Source organism: Furipterus horrens, unplaced genomic scaffold (genome assembly GCF_987537825.1).
Source record: "Furipterus horrens unplaced genomic scaffold, mFurHor1.1.pri manual_scaffold_4, whole genome shotgun sequence".
Classification (NCBI taxonomy): Eukaryota; Metazoa; Chordata; class Mammalia; order Chiroptera; family Furipteridae; genus Furipterus; species Furipterus horrens.
In genome coordinates this window covers 13,657,202-13,683,339 of record NW_028327174.1, presented here as the reverse complement: position 1 = coordinate 13,683,339, position 26,138 = coordinate 13,657,202, and the positions used below count along the sequence as shown (strand labels likewise).

Here is a 26,138-nt window from a genome sequence, read left to right as displayed (position 1 = left end):
GTAGCTGTGGTTCTTTGTTTCCCCTCCTTGGGTTCATTCACATCCCTCTGCATATCTTCAGTGGGACGATAGAGTGAGGTTCAGCGTTGCGTCTTGGATTCACTAGGAGAGAAGAAGGGAGGGGAGAGCTGAGGAGTGTGGGCATGTTTAATAGGCTACAGCTGCAGTGCTCTTTCCCTCTGACCACATTTCCAGCAGAATGACATCTGGGGCACAGCACAGCTCGCACACAGCCCCTGGCCCAGTCTCCCTGAATCCCCTTCTTGCTCTTTTCCAACACTTTTTATCGCCCGCATCTCTGAAGGCAGCAACTTAAGTTATCCTTAAGAAACTTACGGTTCTGGGACAGACAAAAACTCGGCACACTTATTGTGCTCTCAATTTTCAAAGCTTTATCAGGGGGGAAATAGCTACATTGGTGGCTACAGATAATTCTTTGGTTTTCTTTAGGAAAATCTCAACTCTCCACTTACAACTCCCCTGGCTTACAGTAGCATCTTTAACACTTATGAGTTGATTTTGGACTTCTGGTCAAAATGGAGGCATAGGCAGACACGCATCGCCTCCTCGCACAACCATTAAGAAGGATCACAACTAACCTCAAAACAAAAACCACCCAGAACTGCCAGGAAATTGAACTGTATGAAAGTCTGACAACCAAGGATTTAAAGAAGTCATCTACATCCAGACGGGCTGGAGGGGCGGAGACAGGGAACTGGGGTGGAGAGGATGTGGTATGGGGCAGTGGCAAGGCGGTGGTGGCCAGTGGCATGAGCAGTCCCACATGTACATGTGGTAGATAAAAATTGGGAGGGATATCTTGGAAGTGAGCAGTCCTAGCCCCAGGCCAGACCACACAGCCCAGGGTTCTAGCAACAGGAAGATAAGTTCTTATTACCTCTAGCTGTAAAACCAGTAGGGATTGGGGCAGCAGGAGAAACTGCTGGTCTCTCAGGAGAGTCTGTTTAAAGTACCCACATGGTCCTAGAACATATGCAAATCCTCCCACTCTGGGAACCACCACCAGGATAACAGCGAGAAAGGTACCAGTCGCATACAGGAAGGGGCATGAAGTGACTAGAAATGGGGCAAGTGCTGAGCAAGTCTCCAGCAGCCAGGCAGCAGCATTGTCCCCTCTCCGACCCCTAACCCACAAACAGAACCACAAAGCGGTAAAGCGGGTTACCCTGCCCTGGCAAATACCTAAGGCTCCACCATGTACTTAACAGGTATGCTAAGACAAGGAGTCAAAACAGTTCTACCTAATACACAGAAGCAAACACAGGGAGGCTGCCAAATTGAGGAGACAAAGAAATATGGTCCAAATGAAAGAACAGAACAAAATCCCAGAAGAAGAACTAAACAAAACAGAGATAGCCAACCTATCAGATACAGAGTTCAAAACACTGGTGATTAGGATGCTCAGAGAGCTCATTGAGTTTGGCAAAATCGTAAGGGAAGAAATGAAGGCTACAGTAGTGAAATAAAGAAAAACCCACAGGGAAACAACAGTGAAGAGAAAGGAGCCGGAGTTCAAATCAACAATTTGACATAAGGAAGAAATAAACATTTGATCAGAACATAATGAAGAAACAAGAATTCAAAAAAAAAAAAAAACAAGGAGAGAATAAGAAGACTCTGGGACATTTCCAAACGTGCCAACATCTGAATGATAGGGATGCCAGAAAAGGAAGAGCAAGAAATTGAAAACTTACGTGAAGAAGGAAGGAAGGAAGGAAGGAAGGAAGGAAGAAAGGGAGAAAGAAAGAAAACTTACCTAATTTGGTGAAGGAAATAGACATACAAGTCCAGAGAGTCCCAAGCAAGCTAGACTCAAAGAGGATCACACCAAGACACATCATCATTAAAATGCCAAAGTTTCAAGATAAAGAGAGAATCTTAAAAGCAGTAAGAGAAAAGCAGAGTTACCTGCAAATGAGTTCCCATAAGATTGTCAGCTGATTTCTCAGAAGAAACTTTGCAGGCAAGAAGAGACTGGCAGGGAGTATTCAAAGTGATAAAAAACAAGGACCTACAACCAAGATTTCTCTGTCCAGCGGAGCTATCATTTAGAATGGAAGGGCAGATAAAGTGCTTCCCAGACATAAAGCTAAAGGAGTTCATCATCACCAAGCCCTTGTTCTATGAAATGTTAAAGGAACTTGTATTAAAAAAGGAGATCAAACCTATGAACATTAAAATGGCAACAAACTCACAACTATCAACAATTAAATCTAAAAAAAACAAAAACAAACTAAGCAAACAACTAGAACAGGAACAGAATCATAGGTATGGGGATCATTTAGAGGATTATCAACTGGGAAGAGGAAGAGGGAGAATAGGGGAAATGGTGCAGGGATTAAGGAGCATAATAGGTTGGGACAAAATAGACAGGGGGAAGTTAAGAATAGTATAGGAAAGGGTGAAGCCAAAGAACTTACATGCACGACCCATGGACATGAACTAAGGGGGTGGATTGCTGAAGGGAAGGTATGTACCAGGCGGAGGGGAACAAAGGGGGAAGTTTGGGACAACTGTAATAGCACAATCAATAAAATATATTTTAAAAAGTTTATTTAGATCTAGCATGATATTGAAGTCACTGTTTTTAAGTGGGAAAAATAATACAGAGCATGGAAGAAGCAAAAAAGCCACTCTAATAATTGTTTTTATTTTTTTATGTGTGTGTACATTTACCTAGCTGAGATCCTGATCCTCATGGCATTTTCAATCTGCTGCTTTAACTCCAGCCCCTTTTCCACGTCTTGTTGTCATTACCTTTAGTAAGCAACACTATCATATTCTGAGTAGTTAATATCCTGTGATTTATTAATGATGTACCCAAGTGAGCTATGATTTATGATGTTCTCCCTCTAATCTGGGACATCTTAGAGTGTTTACAATTTCTGGCCATTGGAAGGGAAATGTTAGAGTAAACATCTTTGTGCATAAATCTTTTAGCTTCTGTTCAACTTGATGTCGTTTCCCAAGAGGAAAATTGCTGGAGTTGAAGGCTGTAAACATCTTCACAGCTCCAGCAACGCAGTGCATATGGGGCTATTTTAAAATTCAGCGTTGTTCTCTCTTAGCATCTTGGGCCAGCAAAACATCAGGAGAAAATAATACAAATGGACAATTAGAGAGAGAATTCCCATCGTTCACCTATCTAGACATGTGGAAATGGGTGGCTTGCTGCCTTAGGAGGTTCCAGCTCTTTATTGCTGTGAGCGTGTCTTTTGCGGTGGGAGTTTGTCTCTTTCGTGCTGTCTCTTGCTTCTGGAGAAAAGCCACTGTCTGTTCAGCAGCCGCACGGCCACCTGCCGGGGCTGCCTCGCACTCACCTTGAGCAAAGCCAACATGCTTAGACTTCCATTGTGTACCACCAGCTCCTTCTGTCCGCTAAGTGACTCGTGAAGTAACGTGTGTATATCATGTCCATAACCGTGAGGTTTTGGTTGGTCTAGAAGACGATTTTGAGGTGCTCTCTTGGGGGGTAATGGTAAAAAGAAGGTACTGGGCATCGGGAATGGTAGCTAATTTAACTTAGCACTGACCATGGGCCAGGGGCTTTTCCAAGCACTTGACATGAATTAACTTATTTAATCCTACGATACCCCTACTAAGTGCGCATATTGTTGTCCCTCCTTTACAGACAAGGTCACTGAGGGTCAGGAAATTGAGCTTGTTGTAAAGGTCACTTAGGATGTGAACCGTGTGTATTAGCATCCTTGGGCTGCTACAACAGAGCACCACTACCTGGGTGACTTAAAACTACAGAAATTCCATCTCTCCCAGTTGAAGACGCTGGAAGCCTGAAATCCAGGAGTGGCCCAGGCTGTGCTCCCTCTGAAGGGTCTTGGGGAGAATCCTTCTTCGCCTCTTGTTCGCTGCTGGTGGCCCCGGCAGTCCTTGGCATTCCTTGGCTTGTAGCTGCATCACCCCAATGTCTGCCTCCACCTTCAGTGAGACTTCTCTGTGTGTGTCTCTATGTCCTCTCCGCGTCTTATGACTCGTCATTGCATTTGTGGCCGGCCACCCTAGTCCAATATGACCTCACCTTAATTTAATTAATGACATCTACGAAGACCATATTCCAAATTAGATCCCTTTCTGAGGTTCCAAGTGGACCTGAATTTAGCGGGACTCTGTTCAAGCTGCTACACCTATCTTCACCAAGTCACCTTTCTGCCTTCTAGGGTAAGGTGTAGAGAAAGCAAAGAAAGCAGAAGCTCAGGCAGGACCAGCTTTTGCCCAGGTGACTTGGAGAGACACTAAAGATGGCTGACCATCCCCTTGGGCCTTCAAAGAGCCTGTGTGGTTGGGAGGAAGGGGAGCGCTGTGGCAGAGGTGGGGTTGCTGGGCACAGCCTGACTGTGTTATTGTGACTTGATCATGTATGGAGTTGAACAGCCTTCTGTACTGGAGGGAAGAGGGTAGGTTTGGGGTTAATGCCCTGCCATGCTCGAGGAGCTTAAGTAAATGTTACCTAGAATATTTCCCTTCTCGCGTTATTTGGTGTCTCTGAAGCTGCGGGAGGACCCCAGAGGCAGATCTAAATGTCTCCAAGTCGTAAAATCAGACATGGGGCACCAGCCACAGAGAAGAAAGTATTTTGGCATGTTATCTGCATCACTGTAAAATAAATTTATAAGCATTCCAGGGAAAATGTGGGGGAGAGTATAAAATTTCTCCAGGGGAAAGGGAGGGTAAACGGAAAGTAAGTGTACAATGCTCATAATTACTCATCGAAGGTGTGCAGAATGAAATTAATATGATCTGGATTGCCGGGGCTGTCTTTCTTGTTTTATTTAAGCGAACATAAAACATAATTTATAAGGGCTTTCCTAGGTTAACCGCCAACTTCAGTTCCTTGAACTGTGTTTTTCCACAGGGTTCTGCATTCTCAACAATACAATCCATCCACACCGTAAGGGTTTTCAGGAACAGAATTTGAGCTGAGCCTGGGGTCAAGGCTGTTTCTTCTTCTTCTTCACCCTTAGACCAGCCTCAAGGTGCCAGTTGCTGTTAATTCTCTGTTGATGTGAGCGTTTTTCTGTCATTGAGGTGACAATTGTGTACAAAAAAGGCTTCTGAAAAAAACTAAAACTGCAAATCTAGGAAGCTATCCTGTAAGTTAAGAATCTCTCTCTTCTACTCATAAATATAGTAAATGCTAACAGTTATATTTAGCGTAGCCTTTTTAAAAAACAGTTTTTTATGTTTTGATTACAGTTGATGTACAATACTACTTTCAGGTGTACATCATAGTGATTAGATGTTTATATAACTTACGAAGTGATCACCCTGATAAATTTAGTATCCACCTGACACTATACATAGTTATGACAATATTTTTAACCATATTCTCTATAGATTAGCGTTTGATTCATATTGACCCTTTAGTAAACTTAATCTTTAACATTTTAAATTGCATTTAAAATGTAGTATATTAATGTCCTTTTTGAGTACTTCAGTTGTCTGATTGCTCCAACATTACATGTAAACTTAGAATATTTCAACTTAAAATCTGAAGGCAAATAAATGGTTTAATTAAATCTTGCATATTTGTATTGTAAGGTAGCTCTACTCAGATAGGTAAAAACATATGAATCTTCAGGGTTTTCTTCTTAAACATTTCTGTACTTATTTTTCATAATAGCCATATTGAAATATAATTTACATATAAAATTCACCTATTTTAAGTGTAAAAGTGAATGAATTTTAGTAGGTTTACAGAGTTATACAACCATCACCACGACCTAATTTTAGAACATTTCCCTCACTTTATAAAGAAGCTTTGTATCTGTTTAGCGTCCCTCGCCATTCCAACCCCGGGCCTTGGGCAGCCCCTCGTCTGCTTCCTGTGCCCGTTTTGGACATTTTCTGTACTTAATTTGAAATAATGTTGGGTTGGAATTTTAGAAAAACAATTTTGCCATTTCACACAATTTTGGGGTTACTGCCTCAGTGGCCTGAAGTTTCTTTATGATTCAGCCCCTAGCCGGGGAGCTAAGCTCTGTCTCTGCGTGGGGGCTGTGGCAGAGCCCCCACTGTGACCCAGACTCAAGGCACTTACCCCCTAATTCAGATGTCTCCCCACAGAAGACATCAGGTGGCTTCCTTCCATTCTGATTCCTTGCCTGTCTGCTGGGCTCACTGCTCTAAAAGTTAAAGTGAGAGCTGACTGAACACTCGCGAGGGTCCCTGGCTCCGAGGCCGCATATCTGAGGTCACGCCCAACAGCCGTGCTGCCGTGACCACTGATCGTTCTCACAATGCTCGCTCCGTGGCCACCGGCCACGCGCTCACGCAGCAGCCTCCTGGCTCTGCCTCAGGTTCACGCTCCGTGTTCCCCAGCAGGACGGTGTAGAGAGCAACCTCCCAGCAGGGACTTACAGATCTCGGTCCGTAGCAGCGATGTGCATAGTAGCCAAAGGCGGGAACCACCCTCATGTCCATCCACGGGTGACCAGATAACCAGAATGTGGTCTGTACATACAATGGAACGTGACGCAGTCTTAAATAGAATGAAATTCTGGCACGTGCTATAATGTGGTTGAAACTTGAAGGTTCTGCGTGAAACAAACCAGGCACAAGAGGATAAGTACTACAATATGTAATTACACTTCCGTGGGATACTAGAGTAGTCAGTTTCATAGAGACAGACAGTAGCGTGGTGGGTGCCAGGGGCTGGGGCCAGGGGAATGGGGAGTGATTGTTTCATGGGGACGGAGTTTCCGTTTGGATGATTTAAAAAAAGTTCTGGAGTTGGATGGTGATGTTGGTTGCACAGCAGTGTGAATGTACTTAATGCTGCTGAACTAGACACCTAAAAATGGCTAACATGCTTAATTTTATGTTATATATACATATTTCTACCACAGTTTTTTTTTTTTTTTAAAGCAAAACCATATTTGTATTATTCTCTGCCTTGAAGCTCTTATTCAGAGCCAAATGGATGCTTTCCCAGTGTGGCCTCAGGTCCTGTGTGGAATGAGTTAAGGTAGAAATAACGGGGTGAAGATGCCTCGGCCTAGCCACACCCCCTTTGCAGCTGGGTGCTACACGGCCCTTGTAGGGACATTTTCTGCCACACCTTCCACCTAGTCCCCTGAGCTCACTGGCTCTGATGGGACTGAGTTTTGCCCTCTCTCCTTCAGATTGCCTTGCAGGTGCATCTGCTATGCCCCCCACCCCCTTTTTCCTGTCTGGCTGGTCCAGCATTTCCAGACCTTTCTGAGATTCGAATCCCCTAAGCTGTTTGCTCAGCCCTCAGCTCCCAGGGCTGCCCTCTGGGAGAGTTGGAGTCAGAGGCGCCAGAAGGGAGCTGGGATGTTATGGTCTCTGCAGATACCTCAGATGACTCTTACAAAGAAGAGTTTGGAAATTGGACTAGGATAACTGTATTTCAAAAATTGTCTGGTTTCCTATCTTTTCGGAGAAGAGCTTTCATTCCTTCATGCATTCACGGGTGCCCTGAATTTAGGCACTTTTAGGTACTGAGAATATCACGGTAGGCCAGGCAGTCCAAGTCCCTCAGCTGAACAGTCTTGTAGTAGTGATGGGCAGGGGTCGATGAAACATTGAGAATAAAGAGTCTGGAGGCAGGAGTGCCTTGAAGAAGAAAAAAACAAAGCAGGGGAGGGGCAGGTAGAAAGAGCAGACAGGCTATGTTAGATTCTGTGGCCATGGAAATGACTTTGGATTTTGTTTTAATGTGGTGGGAGGGCTGTGGAGAGGGAAGATGTTGTGCTCTGATTCACATTTTGAGATTATCTTGGCAGCTGATAGAAAATAGAGTAGGGAGGCCAAGGTGGCAGCAGGGGGACCAGTTAAGCGGTCTTTGTCCTGGCCCCAGGGGGAGGGGGTGGTGGCTTGGACCAGGATGGTAAGGGTGGAGATGCGCTGATGGGCGGTGTATGATGAAGGAGAGGGAACCCAGAAGGACTCCTGGGTGTTGGGTCTGCACAGCTAGGTGCAGCAGTGGTGGGTGGCATTTGCTACAGTGAGGAACGTGGGGGAGAGACATTTGAGGGGTGGAAGTCATGAGTTCTCTTTATATGTATTTATTATATTCAGCTCATAAACAGCCTCAGATTGAATGAACACTTTTACCCGTGACTCTTTCAAGATATCTAAGTTGGGGGCTTTTAAAGTATGTGTCATGACCCATTGGTGGGTTGTAAAATCAATTTAGTGAATTAGGACTCATATTTAAAAAGAGAGAACAGAAAATATCATTATCAGTCTATCACATGTAGTAAGGATAAGAACTGTTTCACAAAGCCTTTCTTTCAGATCAGTATGTATATTTACGTGTAAACTAGGTGCAGAGGAGAAAGGGACAAGGACAGGAGTCAGGGAACCCTCTTTCTAGCCTCAGCTCTGCTTCTAACGAGCTGTGTGACCTTCAATGAATCACTTGAGCTCCTGAATGTCCACTTCTCCACCTATAGTCTGGGACTGGGGACAAAGTGAGTTCCACTGGGTTGGGGTTCCTTAATTTTGAGTGTCTGGCCCCTCCCCTCCCTTCCGCTCCATTTCTCTCCCTTCATCACTCCATCCTTCAGTGGGTGGACTGCAAACCCTACTGGCCAGAAAGGTCATTTTTCAGTTTTGCGTCTTTCCATTCCTCTTGCTTAATCAGGACCATTTCTTAGGGTACTTTTTTTCAATCATATACAGTTGTCTCTTGGTATCCATGGGGGAAATTGGTTCAAGGATTCCCCCTAGATACCCAAATCCACAGATGCTCAAGTCCCTTACATGAAATGGCATAGAACAATGTATCTCATTTTCTTTGGTTGTGAGCAGGTCATTGGACCAGATTGTCTCTTAAGGCCCTTCTTGACTGAGATGCACCAGATTCTGTACTCACCTGTTTGATTGGCAGCTGGTTTGCGCTTTGGCAGGGACCCTGTGCTCTTCGGGAGTAGACATGACCCTCTGCTCCGGGCATGTTTTAGCAGATAGGCCAGTATCATCCAAAAAAGGAAGGGGGTTGCCTGCAGAGGCCACTGATTTTGGCGAGTGTATTTGATGGCCCGGTCTTCTCCAGGCAGGTAAATGTTGTAATGTAGACAGTATATTCTTCAAAGCTGAGATTCAGAGTCCCTCAGTGGCAGGTTTCTATGACAATAAATCTCCTAGCTTTTAGATGAAGGCATATCTTTTCTCTTCCCGACTTATACCAAGTGCATTCATCTAATTCTCAGATTTATACACTTGACCTTCATCTACCACAAGTTTAATTCACTTTAGCCCCGCAACCACCTCCCAGGCTGGGCATCAGGAGCTTTGAGGAGCTTACAGTAGGCAGAGAGACTGACATGGGACTTAACTATAATAAAGGTTCGGGTTATTTCCCAATGAAATCAAGCTCCAAATCCTTCAGTATTCTTTAGTAGTGGCTTATAGGGGCTCTAATAAGGAGAAGCGGATCTGGGAATGGTTTTGAATGGCTCTGGGCTGTCCCTGTTCGGGGACTGTGAGCTGGAAGGAATAGGAAGTCGGAAAATGGAAGTTTGATAATAGTATTAATGAAAGCTTAGGCTGAACCTGGCCCCTACCTCAGTGTTTTGGGGTTCTGGGGAGGTCGGCTCTAACACACATGTGCTGAATGTCTGTAAAGCACCCAAAGATCCTGGTTAGTTGGAGAACGCTGGGCCCCCATTCAGAACTGCCTTTTCGCTTGGCCTCTTCCAGGTCTGAACACCTCTAAGCTGTGGCATGGCTCACTGCAGAGAAGTCAGGGGAAGCGTGCAGGGTTTGGATCCCAGCTCTGCCATTCGCAAGATGCGTCACTGGGCAGATTCTTCAACCTCTCTGAGCCTCAGTTGCCTTGTCTTTAAAATGGGCGTGATACCACCTACTTCCAGGATGGTCGTGAGACATAGAGGGGACTCTAATAAAGACTAACATTTGTCGAGTGCTTATAGAACTCATCCAAGGCACCTCGCAGTTCCACAAGAATGCATCGTACTTATTTTGCTTTATGTTTTTGTTTTAATTCCTTTGACTGAGAAGGCCATTGAAATAATTTTGAGGAAGTCTGTTAGGAAAGAACATGCCATCCTGACTGGTGTGGCGCAGTGGATTGAGTGCCAGCCTGCAAACCAAAAGGTTGCCAGTTCGATTCCCAGTCAGGGCACATGCCTGGGTTGCAGGCCGGGTCCCCAGGTGGGGGTGCGTGAGAGGCAACCAATCAATGTATCTACCTCTTGCACATCAATGTATCTCTCCCTTTCTTCATCCCTTCCCCTCTCTTTGAAAATAAATAAAATATTAAATTAAAAAAAAAGAACATGCCAACTTCGTTGTTCTCTTACTGTGAGTAAGTGGTTTGACCTGAGATGCTTTAGCAAAGAAATATCTTTAGTTTTTTGGTTTTATTTTTCTCACTTGACACAAATGTGCTGAGTTCCTCCTATGTGCTAAGTACTTAGTTAGAAGGCAGATAGAGAGCCCAGCCCCTACTCTGGGCCCTCTAGCCATTCTGTCTTCTCCCTGGACCTGTTTTGTTTGTTTGTTTGTTTGTTTCCATGTACAAAAGGGCTTATACGTTCTCTTCATTCATTGCTAATTCAAATTTGACATTTGTCAATCTACTCCAGAGAAAAAGAAACCCCACATGTCCAGTAACGAGAGCACTTGGTTTAGCTCAGTTTTATCCCCCCGAAAAATGAATGGCATACAGGAAAGCTTTTAGAAAACCTCTTCCAAGATAGTAATAATTCAAGTTTAATATTTTGCTACTGTTTGCAGTTTAATCATGTTGCATCTGTTTGGCAAGAAATGCTTTTGTCTGGGGTGACTGACCGTTTATAAACATGCTCTCTGTTGATTTTGGGATGTGTTTTCTCCTCTGAAAATGAGCAGGAGTGGTCAGATGCTGCGTAAGAACCCTTCAGACTCTGAACATGAGTTTTGAGTCTTTATTCTTTGCTGGGCAGGAGCGAACAAGGAAAGCTAAAACCTGGGCCTATCCAGGTACCAGAATATGTCACCCGCACGCGGGGTTCAAAGTGCCTTAGATCTCTTAAGATAAAAGCAAATCTGCCAGAGGTACAGATTCCTGAGTCCTTACAGTTTTTTTCTTAACACGTCGTAGTGTTGATGAGGACATATTTACCTCTATTTACCCATCAGCTTCAGGAGAACCGCTTAGGACTGAGCCAGTTCTGTGCCCAAGTGGAACGTGAGGAACCCTTGGCCTTCCACGCCTCCCTCCCGCCCCTCCCCCTCATTCTCCTCTTTCCTCCAGGTCTGAGCATTCCTTCCAGGTTGAGCCAAAACGCAGAGGAGAGCGGTGGCCCAAAGGGCGCACCAGACTCAAAAGAAGAGGTTCGCAGGTGCATCAGGGAGAGGGTGGGGTTCTTCCCGTTCCGAGACCTTCCAGCCCGGATCCCCTCCAGTGGAATTGCAGGCTGGAGTCCTGGGTGGAGACTGAGATTAGAGGTTTCTGTTCCAAGAAGGGCCTGTGGCACCCAGGCTTCCCCAGAGCTAGAGACCCTCAGCTCTGCTTTCTGTAAGGCTTTTTGTGGGGGAGGCGAGTCCCATATTTATTATTCGTAGTAGATGATGATGACGTTTTTCCATATGAAAAACCTAGTGTTTTCAACCAGGACTCAGGCCTGTGGCCTTTGGCTGTGGATTGTAAACTGGGAAGGAATGGATGGGACGTCTGTTTCACAGCCAAGATCTGCCTTTCGTTTCACAGCCTCTCCCGTCCCTACAGGTTTCTCTCTCTCCCTCATCACTGCTTCACTGCCACCGGTCCCCTGCCCCTCACCCCTGCCCCTCATACTCTACTATCCCTCCAAGGTCGCCTCCCCTCCCACCCCCCGCTTTTCCAGGATTATATAACCAGTTCTCAAGGGGGACATGCTTACAAATGAGGAATTTCAAGTTGGAAGGGACTTAGAGATCACCTGGTTTTACCTCTTCTGCCGGCCAAGGAGAAAGCTGAGGCCCAGGGGAACCTTGTTCAAGATGAAGAGCAGAGCCGTGGGACAGGATCCAGGCCTGTGACCTTTCACATGGACGGTTTTGGGTGCCGTGTAGCAGGCTATTTTACATTGTCCTTTAATTCCCATAACTACCCTAGGGTATAGGCATTATTGCTGTATTTTATACTTGAGTTTCAGTGATTAGGTCATTGACCCAGTGTCCCAAGATGAGTTGACAGTGCAACCAGGATTTGAGTCCAGTTCTGGTTGACTTCAGCTCCGGAACTTTCTCATTCCAAGGGGCACTGCCAGGTGACCAACCTGTCCCGGTTTGCCTGGGACTTTCCTGGTCCCAGTCCCCGGCAAACCGGGACAGGTTGGTCACTCTAGTTTCAGGAGGGTGACCTCCGAAGGGGGTGGGGGAGAGCTGTGGCATAGTGCATTTCGGGGCAGGCTGTGGGTCCCACAGCCGCAGAGTGGGATGGCCTGTCCTTGCAGGAGGGGCCCCCTCAGAAGAAGCTGGGTATTGCTCGCCCTTCTTCTAACCCGATGAGGTTGACTCAGACATGGTCCCATCCCAACGTCCTTTTGACAGATGGGCCGGACTGTGCCAGACAGCATGAGTCTGTGCATGGGGAGAAAACATCTCTGGTACACTGCTGCTCCAGGCTCTCAGAACAGGATTCGTGCCCAGGCTGTTGGCAAATCAGGAGATTTGGAGAGTGTCTGAAGTCGGCTGGGTGTTAAAGCTGTTTGCCAGTGAAAGGGGTGGAGAGCTGCTTGGACCTGGGGGATCCAGTCCAGAGTGCTTCACGTTGAAGGTTGAGGGACATGAGAACATTGGTACTTGTGGCAGGACTGCTACGTGTAAAAACATCTTTGAAGACCATTCATTCTAGAAACAGATAGGTCTGTGTTTGAATTTGCTGCTTGCTCTGCCATTTGCTGGCTGTGTGATTTGGGGCAAATTACGTAACCTCTCTGGGCTTCTGTTTCCTCAGCTGTGCTCAGATGGGTACAGCCATCATTGAAAGTGGGGTGGGAGGGCAGAGGGGAAATTAAAAATGAAGCATAAAAAATAAATAAATAAAATGGGCCTTGGCTGGTGTGGCTCAGTGGATTGAGCACTGGCCTGTGAACCAAAGGGTCACCGGTTCTATTCCCAGTCGGGGCACATGCCTGGGTTGTAGGCCAGGTCCTCAGTTGGGGGTGAGCAAGAGGCAACCACACAATGATGTTTCTCTTCCTCTTTCCCCCCCTCCCTTCTCCTCTCTCTAAAAATAAATAAATAAAATCCTTAAAATAAATAAAATGGAATAAGGGGTACACTTCTTCTTCCTCTTCATTATTTATAACACCGGATTTTTATGAAAATTAAATGCAAACTGTGAAAAAAAAGCCTTAGCATTGTGTTGGGCATCTTAGGCACATGGTAAATTCTCAATAACTGATTATGATTATTACCTATTGCTGAATTTCTTAAGACCTGAGTTCCAGCCCTCAGAATCCCAAATGTCTTTGGTTTCATGAAATGCGCCAGAGGCAAGTTCTCACAGCATTTCAGCTTCATGTCTTTGGACCCAAGCTGGCAGTCGGCAGCTAGCCCCCGTCCGCCCCAGCAGTGGTGACAGGGCCCGCACACAGAACGAGCGGGCTCCGCTCCTGCCTCGCGAGCTGACTTTCCATCACCGGCTCTCCGCTCACTGGGAGTGAAGCTGCCACTTAAAACCGATGTGCTCGTCACCACAGTGAAACAAACACAAGGAGCTTAACTTAATTTTAGCTTCATTTATGTGTTTGCAATATACAGAACTGTTCCTGGTTCCCAGAAATCATGCTGGAAATTGAGCCAATTAGATTCTTCCAAAATGGTCTTCAATTTCATTGATCGGACTTTAGAAAGCAGACAACAAGTGTTGCTAAATAAAACTCGTGGTGGTGAGTGGACAGCGGAAGGCCACCGTTACATTCCTCAGGAATTCCTTTCTTAGGGCTTTTGATTACCAGACCTTTCATATTCAAAGAAAAAAAACAAAAAACAAAAACAACAGCAGTCTGATGCTGCTGGCAGTTACCTTCATATGTAGCAGGAAACAAGCTTTCCAATGCCTGTAAAGGAAGCCTTAAATCCTAGATTGTTCCTAACCCCCTGAGTACCTACTGTGTGCCAAGCTGTGTTCTAACCTGATGAATAAGGTGGAGAGGATCTGTATCCCCCATACCTAATGCCTGGCATATAGTAGGTGCTTGATAAGAATTTGTCAAAGAAGTAAGTTGAATGAGTATAACTGTTAGCCATCATATCACATCATTTGGATGACTCCTGTAACACTGGATTACATTTTAAATCACCTGTCCTAGCAGTGGCCAGCCAACTAGGTCTTGGGCCAGGAAGAAACCATTGAGATGTGTGGTGGATTGGGGACTTGACATTGGCCCAGGGTGGGACCTGAGAGCATGAGCTGCCTGTGTTAGACTCCTGCCTTCACCTCTTACTAGTTGTAAGACCTAGGCATGTTCCTTAAGTGCCTCAGTGTTTCCATCTATGAAGTGGGGAGAGTAGTGGTACCCACCCCATAGGACTCTTGTGCCAATTCAATGCATGAACTACTTGGTGTACCCCGAGTGCTCTTTAAACGTTAAATGCCATCATCTGCGTGTATTGGTTGCTCAACGTTCTCTGATGCCACTTTTCCTAAGACACATACAGTATCAATATACTCACACCAAGTGCATAATTCCAGCCCTTCCTTTGTCTCTCAGGCCTACAGTAGGGCCTCATTACTGTATGGGATATGAAGAGTCCAATAATCAGGTTTGAGTCTCAGCTTGGCATCTCTCCACCCATGTGCCCATGACCTTGTCAGGTACCTGAAGTTAAGGGGGGAGCTCATAGAGGTGATCTGTAAAATGCAGGTACTTCCTTTACTGTGTGAAGGCTTACACTTCACCAAGTGCCTGGCACACAGTAAGCACCCCATAAATGGTGGGATTGTTATCATTCCCATAAAAAGCACACAAGGCCCCTTTGGCTTTTGTGGCCTGGGGTGTCAAAGTTGGTTCATATGGCGCCCAGTGAAGTCACAGGCAGGGCTGCAGGAGCCACAAGGGCAGACGGTCTTGGGAAAGGACCCATGTTCCAGGCCTCACACGGTCAAAGCATTTTAAAGGCCTTGTATTAGAAAAATAAACCAATTAAATAATACTGCCCCCCATAAAAGCTGGTTTTTAATGGGTTGCACAGTGGGGTTCTCTCCACGGCGGTCCTGCAGCCACAGGTCTTGGTGAGCTGGTCCGCCACCACGGGAGAGGTTAATCTGGCATGGCGTGGGCATAATTTTACAAGTTTTATGGCTGGTGTTTCTCCTCCGAAGTGTTGCTATGTCATTGTGCACCAAGGACAACTTGCATGCTTTTAACAGTTTACCTCGTTTTGGGTGGAAATGAAAAATGAAGTAATAAATTAAAGAAAAACACAGCGTGGATTTTTTCCCCCCTCTTCTCGAGGCAAGTGTGGAGGACAAAGGACCAGTGTTTCCCCGATCAGCGATCAGCCTAATCAAATTTGAACGGCTTTTATGTGGACAGTTGCCCGCAGATCACCTCCTGCCCAGAGAGGGCCGCAGGCCACAGCAGTGTGTTGGGGCTCATACTGCTGACCCCAGAACACTGGGGGCCATTCCCTAGGGCAGGGGCCAGCAGACTGCAGCCTGGAGCCATATCCGCCCATCACCTGTTTTTGTGAAATGGTTGAAAAAACAAAAATTGAAGAAAAATATTATTTCCTGACACGTGAAAATTATACAGAATTCAGATTTCATTGTTCACCCGGTGACCTATTGGCCCACAGCCACGCCCAATCATTTGTGTTGTCTCTGTGGCCAAGTTGAGAAGTGACGGCAGAGACCATATGGCCCAAAGCCGTAACATCGTCTGACCCTTTAAAGAAAACGTTTGCTGGCCCTGCTCTAGGTGGTAAAGGAGGAGAGAGAAAACGCAGCTTCAAGTGTTCTGGAATTGATGAGTTACTGTCAGGGTTTCCATGGGGCTTAAAGTGACAAGTCTAAGGAGAATTGCATAGAAAAGGTAGGTTTGTTTACCTGAAGACCGCCCAGAAGTAATTGACTACTTATGGAGATGGCTTTTCTCACCTTTTGGACCTTAGTTGGTTTTGTGTGGCTTTGCTGTCAGAGGACGCCTGAGTCTGGCTGGAGGTCAGATAACTTCTCATTAGCTCAAGGATAGAGAAGTCCCTACCTCCTCTCCCAAGGGCAGGGGGGATGATTTTTGTTATAAATTATGAGCCAGTCGAGTTTATGATCTTGAATAGCTTCAGTAATTTATAACACACTTTTTATTTCGGCGGCCAAGTGGTTTCAGCATTCTGCGTAGAGTAATAACTCTAAATTTAATCTTTACAATCAACCCAGGGAGCCAGGCCCTTTCTTTCGTCCCCATTTTGCAGATGAAGAAACAGAGGTATTTTGCCTGAGGTCCCACAGCTGGTCGGTGGTAGAGCCAGAATCTAAACCCAGGCTGTCTGCTCCAGAGAATGTCCTGCTGTCTACTGGCTGCCACCCCGCAGGGGGTGAAATGTTTAGGCTCGTGAAAGGATCTGCTCTCTTGTTCCTCGTGCCCCTACCATGTCAGCGCAGAAGAAAATTGCCTCCCGTATGAGAAGAAAGCACTTGTTCATTCATTAATTTATCCCTCCTCCCTCCCTCCAACAAATAATTATCAGGCGGGGGGCTGTGTACACAGACTGAGGGTGTTTGAGAATAAGAAGAATCAAAAAAAGAAAGGAAACTTTTCCATTTAAAAATAGTTCTCAGTGTTCTCAGCACTGTTGGGTTTTTGAGACGTTCCCTTAATTTCCCCTCTTTTAATAATTGTGGCGGCCACTGTCTGTCTAAGAACATAAACCCTTATTCTTCGTGCTTGGAGCGGAGCGGAAATTCTTATTAAAAATAACCTAATTTATAAGAGGCTTTGGGGAGGCTGGGCCCCTGACTTACCCAGTGGGAAGAGCCCGCCTGGGTGGGGGGCCTGCACCGTCCTCGGGACCAGATGCCTTGGAGACCAGGAACAGGAGGTCATAACTCACTGTTCAGGGAGAAGCCTGTGGAATTTTAGAAATATCCCAAGTCTGGTGTCTGGTGTCGGTGCAACTCACTGTCTTGAAACAGCCTTTACAGTGTCTTTTGTGAGTGGCTTCCTTTCAGTATTTTAGATGCCTGTCTTGTTTGTTTGTTTGTTTGTTTTAATTTGCTGGGAAGCCTTTTTAGCCTTATTTCTGTCCTTCTGGGTGTGGAGATGCCTGAATGTTGGGGTCGTCAGAATGGCCCCGATGCCATTAGATAAAGGTATAGCTTTGCGAGAAGCCTGTAATCTGTCTTTCTTCCCCACCTGTTTCTTCGCTTCCTCTGTGCCTTTCTCTTTGTCAGACAGCAAACGTTTGCTGCTCAGTTCTGATGAGCCTTCACTTTCTTCCCTCAGTCATGCGGAGGAACCCCTTCGGCGTGGACATCTGCTGCCGGAAGGGGTCTCGAAGCCCCCTGCAGGAGCTCTACAACCCGACCCAGGTAAGCCCTGGAAACTTCCTTGTTGTCTCCATGCATTGGTCTGGGAAGGGGTTTGGGGGCGGGGAGGGGCGATGAAAAACGCCAAAATTCTCTTCTTTGGGGATTTGAGTTTCTTGCACTGCTGGCATTTTACCTCCAGTGGGTTCTTCTGTGTCAGACTTCTCTGTATAATGACTCTGAAATTCTAGGGGGGTTGGTTAGAATTAGAGCGATGGTGCTGAGTGGGCTTTCAGACCTGCCCAGGTTTTGAGCCCCTGAGATCCCCACAGGTGCCATTAACGGGACTCTGAAATCACAGAGCTGGCGGGCTGTGCAGTCTCCCCTTTGCCACCCCCATAGAAGGCTTGCATGGGGCTGAACTCAGTTACTAAAGCCCAGTAATGCCCCAAGAGTTCCACCTCGCTGTGCCATTTTGGCAAGACGCCCTTGTGGGGGGGCGGGGGGCGGGGGGGGCGTTTTTCTAAGTGACTGTCATGGTATAAAGTGAACTTGATTATGAAAAGAGTTCTCCTGAGCAGAAATAAGCACCAACCGAGGAAAAATGTCCTCCGTGGAGATCCAGGAGCAAAGGGAGTCCTGGTCGCCTTGATATGTGCCGGTCTTGATGTGGAGACTCCAAAGCTGGTCCTTTTGTGGGAACGTTTATTAGCGCTTGATGCTGAGCACTTAGTGACCCATCTGCTGGTCTTTAATCTATGTTAAGAAAGACAAAAAACAAACAAACAAACAAAAAACTGCTTTGGCCATCGTCTCTGAGCTTTGTTTTTTATCAAATTGTTAATTTATTGTTTCTGTGGACCAAGTTGCTTGGTGGAGGACAATATTGCTTGGTCCTCGAAGGTGCCGAATATCCAGAAGTCTTGCAAAGGGATGGGCCTGAGAACTTTCTAATCCCACATCTCTTCTCTGTCTCTCACCTGCACTTCCTTCTGGAACAACAGGCTCCTGAGTTCAGTCGTCACAGGTGGCCTGACCTTGTTCACTCCCTCCTCTGTTAGCCCCTAACTTGGCTTTGGAGTTCTAGCATGACTGGGCCAGGTCAGCCGGGGAAGTGTAAACTCCGAGGCTTCCTTTACTGGACTCTCTGTTGATTCAGCAGGGAGCTTGATATTTGGGTTTTGTTTAGTGCCCAACTAATTAGATTGTGACAGGCATGTCTCCCCGTCCATTCACACACTGTCCTTGGGTAGAGCAGAACCAACTTTGACAAAGGACAGGATTTCTGGCCAGCCATGCTGAAAACAAACTCATGCTCCTGAGATACAAACTACTTCCATCTTTCTGTTGACATCCTCTGTTCTCAGATCATTTCCCCCTTCAAAGCAGAACTGCCAGAACACTACTGCTTTCTTGAGGAGATTTTATGGGCAGCATATGGTATTCTGGGAAGAGCCTATTTCTGAAGTAGATGCCCCTCTGGAGCAGAAGTGCATGGGCTGTGTCTGTGCTGTTCACTGATGTAACCCCAACCCTACTGCAGGGCCAGGCTTATAGCAGGAGCCCCCCCCCCCCCAATATCTGTGATTGAAAAATGAAAGTCCAGGTCCAAATTCCTACTCCAGTCCAACTGGTGGGGCAGCCTTGCCTGCAATGATGACTCCTCTTTAAGGGCCGGTTTTCCCATTGCTCCGGAATGCTGGGAGGATGAAGTAACTCTGATGTGTCAGAGGCTGCAGAAATATGACTCACCATTATCATGGTCATGAGAATGGATTCAGTATTGGGAGTCTGGACTTTAGAGTCAGACCAGGTTCAAAGAATGGTTTCTTCATTTATGAGCTATGTGCATGTGGGCTAGATACTTAACCCCTCTGAGACGCCTTCCCTTCCTTTATAACGTGGTGCTAAAAATACGTGAGAAGACGTGCCCTTCCTCGGTGCTTCTCGTGGAGTTTCTTCATTCCCCAACTCATTCATTCATTCACACCTTCACCTGCTGTTACCAGCATCTGCTATGAGCAGCTCAGGGCCAGGTATATGTGTGGTTAGCCTTCCACATCTGGTTCCTTTTGCTCTCCTGGAATTGATGTGAGTGCATTGATCGGTGAGTAAACCAATTAACGGAGAAAGAACCTTCCTGGGTAGAGGTCACCTTTTATTTTGGGGGTGTAATGAGTGTTGTATGGGTGAGATGCTCATTTAGTGCCAGTAGCCTAGGACCTGGGAAGGAAGAGGGCGCTGGGGAGGCAGCTCTGGGAGCCATTTGTGAGGCTGTAGGTGGGTCAGTTACTGCCCCCCATCAAGAATGTTGTGGGCAAGCTGTCTGGCCCCTTTTGCTGGCAACCAGGATAATGTCCCTGCAGGAAGATCTCCCTGTTTCCTGGGATGTTGTCCTGGGATGTTTTTTCTTAAGCTGGTTTTCTTTACAAGCTGCAATTATGTTCCATTCCCACACGAGTCCAGTCAAGCGGCATTTCTAGGAGAAACTCTCTTGGTGATCCTTTGGGCTGCTGGGGGCTGGGTTAAGGGGAAAGGAGGGAGTGAGCATTCCTGTTGAGGTTGGTTAAGTTTTGAGTCCACAAGACACTTGAAACTTTGCACCTGATCAGGCTTGGTTGCGGTTTCTTGTGTTTCCCTATGGGCCAAGCCGTGGAAGCTGTTAAGCGTGGATGGATGTCATCCCGGAGGCAGATGACAACCCCTGTAATTGCTAGAGACCAAACTGTTCCTGGAGATGCCACATCCCCTTTTGATGCTGACTGGTTATTTGGGTTTGATATATGATGGTGAAAACAGCAACCGTTTATTTCAGACGATGAGAAATCAACACCACCTTGTTACCACGTTCTGATGCTGTAGGCCAGATGCTAATGTAGATGCTTATGAACATCTCATCAAAGGCGGATAAAAAGCCCCAAGCTAGATATTACACCCTCATTTTATGCATGGGAGAACTGAAGCTGAGAAGGTCATACAACTTGCCCAAGGTCACACAGCTAGTAAGAAGCAGAGTAAAGATCCAAACCCAGAACAAACTACAGATCTGGTTATCTCTGTGCTGTACTCACTGTCACCAGCAAAGTTCTCTTGGCAGGAATTACCCCTTCTGCCCTCCAAACAAAAAGAAAAAAAAAAATCATACAAAGGCTCAAAACCTCCCTTGGGAAAATTGGCTATAATCTGATTTTAGTGTCCAAGGTTTCTTCTTTTAGTGCCTTGCAAATGTCTAACCATTAAAAAACAATCGGTTAAAAAAAGTTTGTAGTTGATATTCTTAGAAAAACTGCACTCTGATGTCTTATAATTTTCCTGGTTCTATGCTGTCTCCTTGGCCCCAAAATAAAACGTAATTGCCGATCAGATCAGCTGGCGACAAGTCACTGAAAGTTCAGGAGTGTCCAACTGCATATTTGTGGGCCGAGCACATCTGTGGGCCGCCCCGGCTCAGCTCAGACTCTCGGGACAGAGCTCCGATGTCAGCCATTAATAGGGCATAATTGCCCCTAAATGCCAGCGAGGGCGAGACAGCTTGTCCTTCTGCCTCACCCACCTCCTGGTCCTCTCGTGGGTTCCCTGAAATCTTCACAGCATCACTCATGTGGTTCAGCCCTGCCCAGCCTGGTTCTTTCTTTAGCATTTATACTTGCTCTGTGATTACCACGTTCCAAGAAGACAGATGCACAGCCCGGGGGCTGAGCAGGAATCCATAAGCACTGAGCCAGGGGGCTTGTACTGGGTTCACTGGTCGCAGGCGTTCCTAGAGGTTCTCTGAGGGCCAGTCAATGTTTTGTTGTAAAACAATAAAATTGGACCCTTATTAGTCCATTCTTCAATGTCTTAAAGTAAATTTACATCTCCATAAGGTAGGCCCCAGGAAGAAAGATGGAGAGGAGAGAGAGACACTATTCACTGAATGTATAATACATATCAGTGACTATTCTAGGTGTTTTTCACACATGTCTTATTGACTTCCCACAACAACCCCAAAGGGAAGGTATCCAATAACCCCATTTTTCAGATAAGTTAGCCTCAGCTAACTCAGAAGGGCTGAGTTATTTGCTAGGATCACACAGCTCCTAAGTGGTAAGACTGAGCTGGCTGGATTGTGGGAAAGGGAGAGCCGATCACTTTATCTTTCCTGAGTGGGAAAACATTTCCTGAGGCTCTTTCCCAGTGACTAAGCTGAGACCTGGTATGTGCTCAGGATAGTTGCGAAATTCCCAAAGCCAGGGCTAAGGCTCCTGGAATGGCATGGAATGCACAGCAGCTGTCCAACAAACAATTGAAGGTTGGTTTTTTGAGTATTGAACCTGGTATTTGGAGAGGCCATTGTCTCCTGGCTGGAGCCACACTAAGCAGGCGTCACCTCCAAGACCTCTGCTATGGGACAGCACAAGTTGGTGAAATTCGGAAGATTCCATAGAATGTTTTAAATTGATAAAAGCTCGGATGTCTAAGGAGGGACCGGGAACTCTTCTAGTCCCAACCTAAATACTTTTCTCAGCAACACTTGCCAAAATGTGTTTCTCCTACAGGCATTTATAGAATAAACAAAGGAAAAAGAAATGGGGAAGGGGGGCACTTAGGTAATAGGACGTGATAAGTGCTGTGTGAGAGGCTTTTAGCGAAGTTATGGGAGAATCAAGAATAATTAACCCTATGCGGTGCAGGGCACAGTGGGGGGCTTTCTAGAGGAGGTGGCATTTGAGCCAGGCCTTTGAAGACACATCAGACTTCACCTAACAGAGAAGAGGGAGCAGCATCACAAAGGGGAGGAACAGCAGGGGCAAGGACCATGGGCTGTGGGATGGGCGCAGAGCCAGTCCATGGCACGTTTACAGAATGGCGAGGAATTTGTGGCTGGAGTTGGGAGCTGGTGGGAGACGAGGCAGGAAAGGAGGCTGCTAGCAAGTGGAGGAGGCTTATCCACTGTTCCAGGAGGCTTAGTCTTTTTGTCCACTGCCAGGGTTGGAGGTCCCAGGGAGCCCACAAGAGATGGCCTGCTGTTTATGAGCCAGCTTCTGCTTCTGACTCAGCCTCTCGTTAACTGTGGGGCTTCTCTGAGGCAGGTCGTGTCCCCTCGTCCCTGCAGTGTCCTCATCAATAAAACAAAGGGTTTGGACTAGGGTTCTCAACCCCTGCAGCCCAACAGGACCTCTCAGGGAGCCTTGAACAAATGTCAGGGCCCGGCCTCACACCAGAGATTCTGAAGTTACTGATTGGTCTGGGCCAGGATGTCAGTAGTTTTCAAAATGCCCGAGGTGATTCCACAGGGCAGCAGAGTTCCAGAGCGCTGGACTGGCGGGTAGGAAAGGGCTCCTCCTATTCTAAAAATCTTTGATTCTTTCTTTAAACCCGTGACATGAAAAGCAGCTCACAGCATATGCCCTGCAGCTACTCATGACCATTTCTACTCTCTTCCTCTGGAGCCCCATGTCGATTTGTGCATCCAGCCTCGTCCACTAGGGTGGAGATTGCATTTCTTCGGGTGCTTCCCGGGAAGGTGTGTGGGTCAGTGCCCTGAGCTCTAGAGATTCAGTCAGTGTTTTGTGGGCAAGCCCAAGAAGAAAGCCCCCAGGCAGAGGACTGGGAGGAGCCTTGAGTAAGGACCCTTGAGCCACTCCACTCACAGTCCTGTAAGAAGGAAGACCCAAACTTATTTCATGCCAGGTGTCTGGTGGGCACTTCTGAAGAATCTGTGAGAAGGGAAGAAAGGGTTCTCTGCCTTTGGAATTGTTGTTTGGGAAGAATGGTGCTGAATGGTTATATACACTGGGGAAGGCAGGGAAGAGCAGCCATTGTCCGGCCCCTACTCTGGTCAATTAATCCCTTCATTACCAACCACCTGGTAAATGACAAGTCCATCTAATTATCTTGCTTTGACCCAACAGCTGTCTACCAGCCGAAGAGGGATTAATTGATTTAGTTGTGGACTGGCTCCTTATGCAAAGATATTGCTTACTGTCTGCCTAGCAGAATGGCAGCTGGCTGGCAAAGATGAAATATTGCATTAACTTGATCTCACACAAAGCACTTGGGAAAGTGCTTCATTATTAATTGCAAATTACAATAGACGAGTGAAGCCCATCGCAAAAAACAGGGACAGTGAGAGGCCTCTTTCACTGTGGTCAGTGACTCCATTATTCTTGAACCGGGGAAGGTGCCCTGGTCGGATTTCCAATCAAGCCAGGACAGATGGGGACTCTATAGTCAGACATGATTTGGGTCAGAGGAAAGGGTTGGATGCTTGAAGGAACTGGGGGATCCCACCCCAGGTGTATAACCTGGGACAATTCCTTAATCTTCCAACCCTTGGTTTCCTTATCTGTAAAATAGGAGTGTGATACCAGTCTTGCAGGTTCATAAGATTCTAAAGCATGTCTAAAGGGCACCTAGTACAGTGCCAAGGGCAGAGTTGGTGCTGATCAGTAGCTATGAATGAGCTGAGGTGACTTCAGTAGCCTGGGACTTGTCATAAGGGGTGGGCCAGGCTGTTTGTGTGCTGCAGGCTCTCCAACACTTTGCAGATGCATACTTGGAATTTTGATGCATAATAAGAAGATAGATGATTTCCTCTTGCCTGGAAGCTCCTAGCTAGTCCTCATGAGCACTTCCTAAAAATGTTAATTTATGTTTTCTGTCTGGTAGACTCTGTTATTAGTAAGCTGGATGCGCTGATTTATAAGGCCACGAGGACATCTGTGTGTGTGCACATGCGTGCACCTGACCCACATCGTGGAAAATGGGCAGATACAGTTGTTAAGTTTTAAAGGCCTCCCGCGGTTGCGTTTGTCATGCCCCCCAGAACCTAGCTAAGTGCCCGGGTAATGGCTGTTAAATAAGGCCCGTTTCTGGGCCATGTTCGTGTGATGGCATTGATCTCACAGAGGGGTCCGCATTCATTCAGGCGGTCTTTATAGGCAGTTTTCTGTTTCAGGAAGCCTAGTTTGAGCCAGTGTGTTCAAATCTGGAGAATAAGCTCAGTGCCCTAACGGGGTTTTTCCGTGTCAGTCTGTGTGAATATAACCTAGAGAAGGGCATTTGAGTGACAAAATGACCTGGGTCATTTCCAAATGGTAACACAGCTGTAAAATCGGCCGTTTTCGGAAGTTATTTCCTAAATTACCCTCAATTATAAGAGGTCTCTACATAATTTGATTTTTTTTTTTTTTTTTTTTTTTTAAATTACACAACTCAAGGAGCTTCTCAGCCAGTTGGACTCAACCTTGTCAGCATGGATAGAACTGAAACAAAGTCCCGGCTTGTTCTCAAGCTCTCTGTGGGAGAGCCCCGACTGAGGGTGGACGTCAGCACAAGCCTCCCATCCCCCATCCCTTCGCCATGGTGAAGTCGGCCTGCATGTCTGTCTGGTGGGGAGAAGGGTTTCCTCTCCGCCTTTCCCACTAACTATTGTGAAATCTGGGACAGAGAGCTGAACCTTTCCTAGAACTGGAAACCTTGCTTGTAGAGTAGAAATAAAATAGCAACCGTTCAGTTATTAAGGATTAAATTAGAAAATATATAGAGAATTCCATGGTGAGCTGCTCAGTAAATTTGGATTTTAAAAAAAAATAATTGTTCAGATGAAACCTCCTTCAGGAAGCTCTCCCTGGTTTCCCCCCACTCCAAGCCCAGGTTAAATGTCCTTCTAGCATGGTGCTGCCTACTCACAATATAATATGACTCACACATTTAGTTTGAAATTTTCTAATAGCCACATTTTTAAAAGTAAAAAAAAGTAAAATTTATTTTAATGTGTTTCATTTAACCTGGTATATCTAAAATATGATCATTTCTACATGTAATCAATAAGAATTATTAAGATATTTTACTTGCTTTCATACTAAGCCTTGGAATTCTGGTGTGTATTTGACACAGCATATTCTCAGCTCAGACTGGCCATGTGTCACGTGCTCAGTGGCCCCATGTGGCCAGTGACTGCCCTATTGGACCATGTGGGTCTATAAAATGTTCCCTTATCTGCACCCTGTGCTCCTGTTTCCCTTGATTATGACACTTATTCCATGCCTTTGACATGATTTTACTAGGCTTTGCGCCCCTGAGGGCAAGTCTGAGTCTTATTTATCTTGGGGCCCCCCAAAACCAATTTTCCTGAAGTGTAAGGCAAATACCATGGAAGGGCTGCCACCCCGAAAGGTGTTGTTAGACTTTCTAAGAGTCTTTCTGGAGCCTAGCACAGGGCAGGTGTGGGGAGGTGGGAGAGAATAGTGCAGGGGGTGGGGTGCTTGCAGGAACTGGGGAAAGAGTCACGGAACCGGGAAAGGAATGCAGGGGGGGCAGGCGGGGGGGGGCTACTTAAGCCAGACTCGGGCCCCCAACACTTAGCCCCAGTTTGGCCATGTTCCTTCCCTCCCTCCCCTCTCCCGTCTCCCTCTCTCCATAATGGCATGCGGCACAAGTAGGAACTCACTAAATACATGTTGAGTGAAATGGAACTGAAACTTCATGGAACTGAAATTTCCTTTACACCCTCTTTCCCTCCCTCCCTTATTGTAAACCTTCTCTATCTGTTTCCAGGGCTGCTATGACAAAGGGCCACAGGCTGGGGGCTTAAACAGCAGACATTTATTCTCTCAGTCTGGAGGTGGGAAGTCCGAGCTCAAGAGGTGGGCAGGGTTGGTTCCTCCCGACGGCCGTGAGGAGGAAC

At 46.4% G+C, this 26,138-nt stretch overlaps 1 protein-coding gene across 2 annotated transcripts in view; it reads left to right on the top strand.

Moving 5' to 3' along the window:
* CHST11 (carbohydrate sulfotransferase 11) overlaps positions 1–26,138 on the top strand; it is a 247,030-nt gene that overhangs the window by 109,604 nt on the left and 111,288 nt on the right. For both annotated transcript variants that reach the window (XM_090275346.1, XM_090275347.1), the window contains exon 2: positions 17,445–17,530. In XM_090275346.1, coding sequence (XP_090131472.1) covers positions 17,445–17,530 — 86 coding nt within the window. The remainder of the gene's footprint in view (positions 1–17,444; positions 17,531–26,138) is intronic.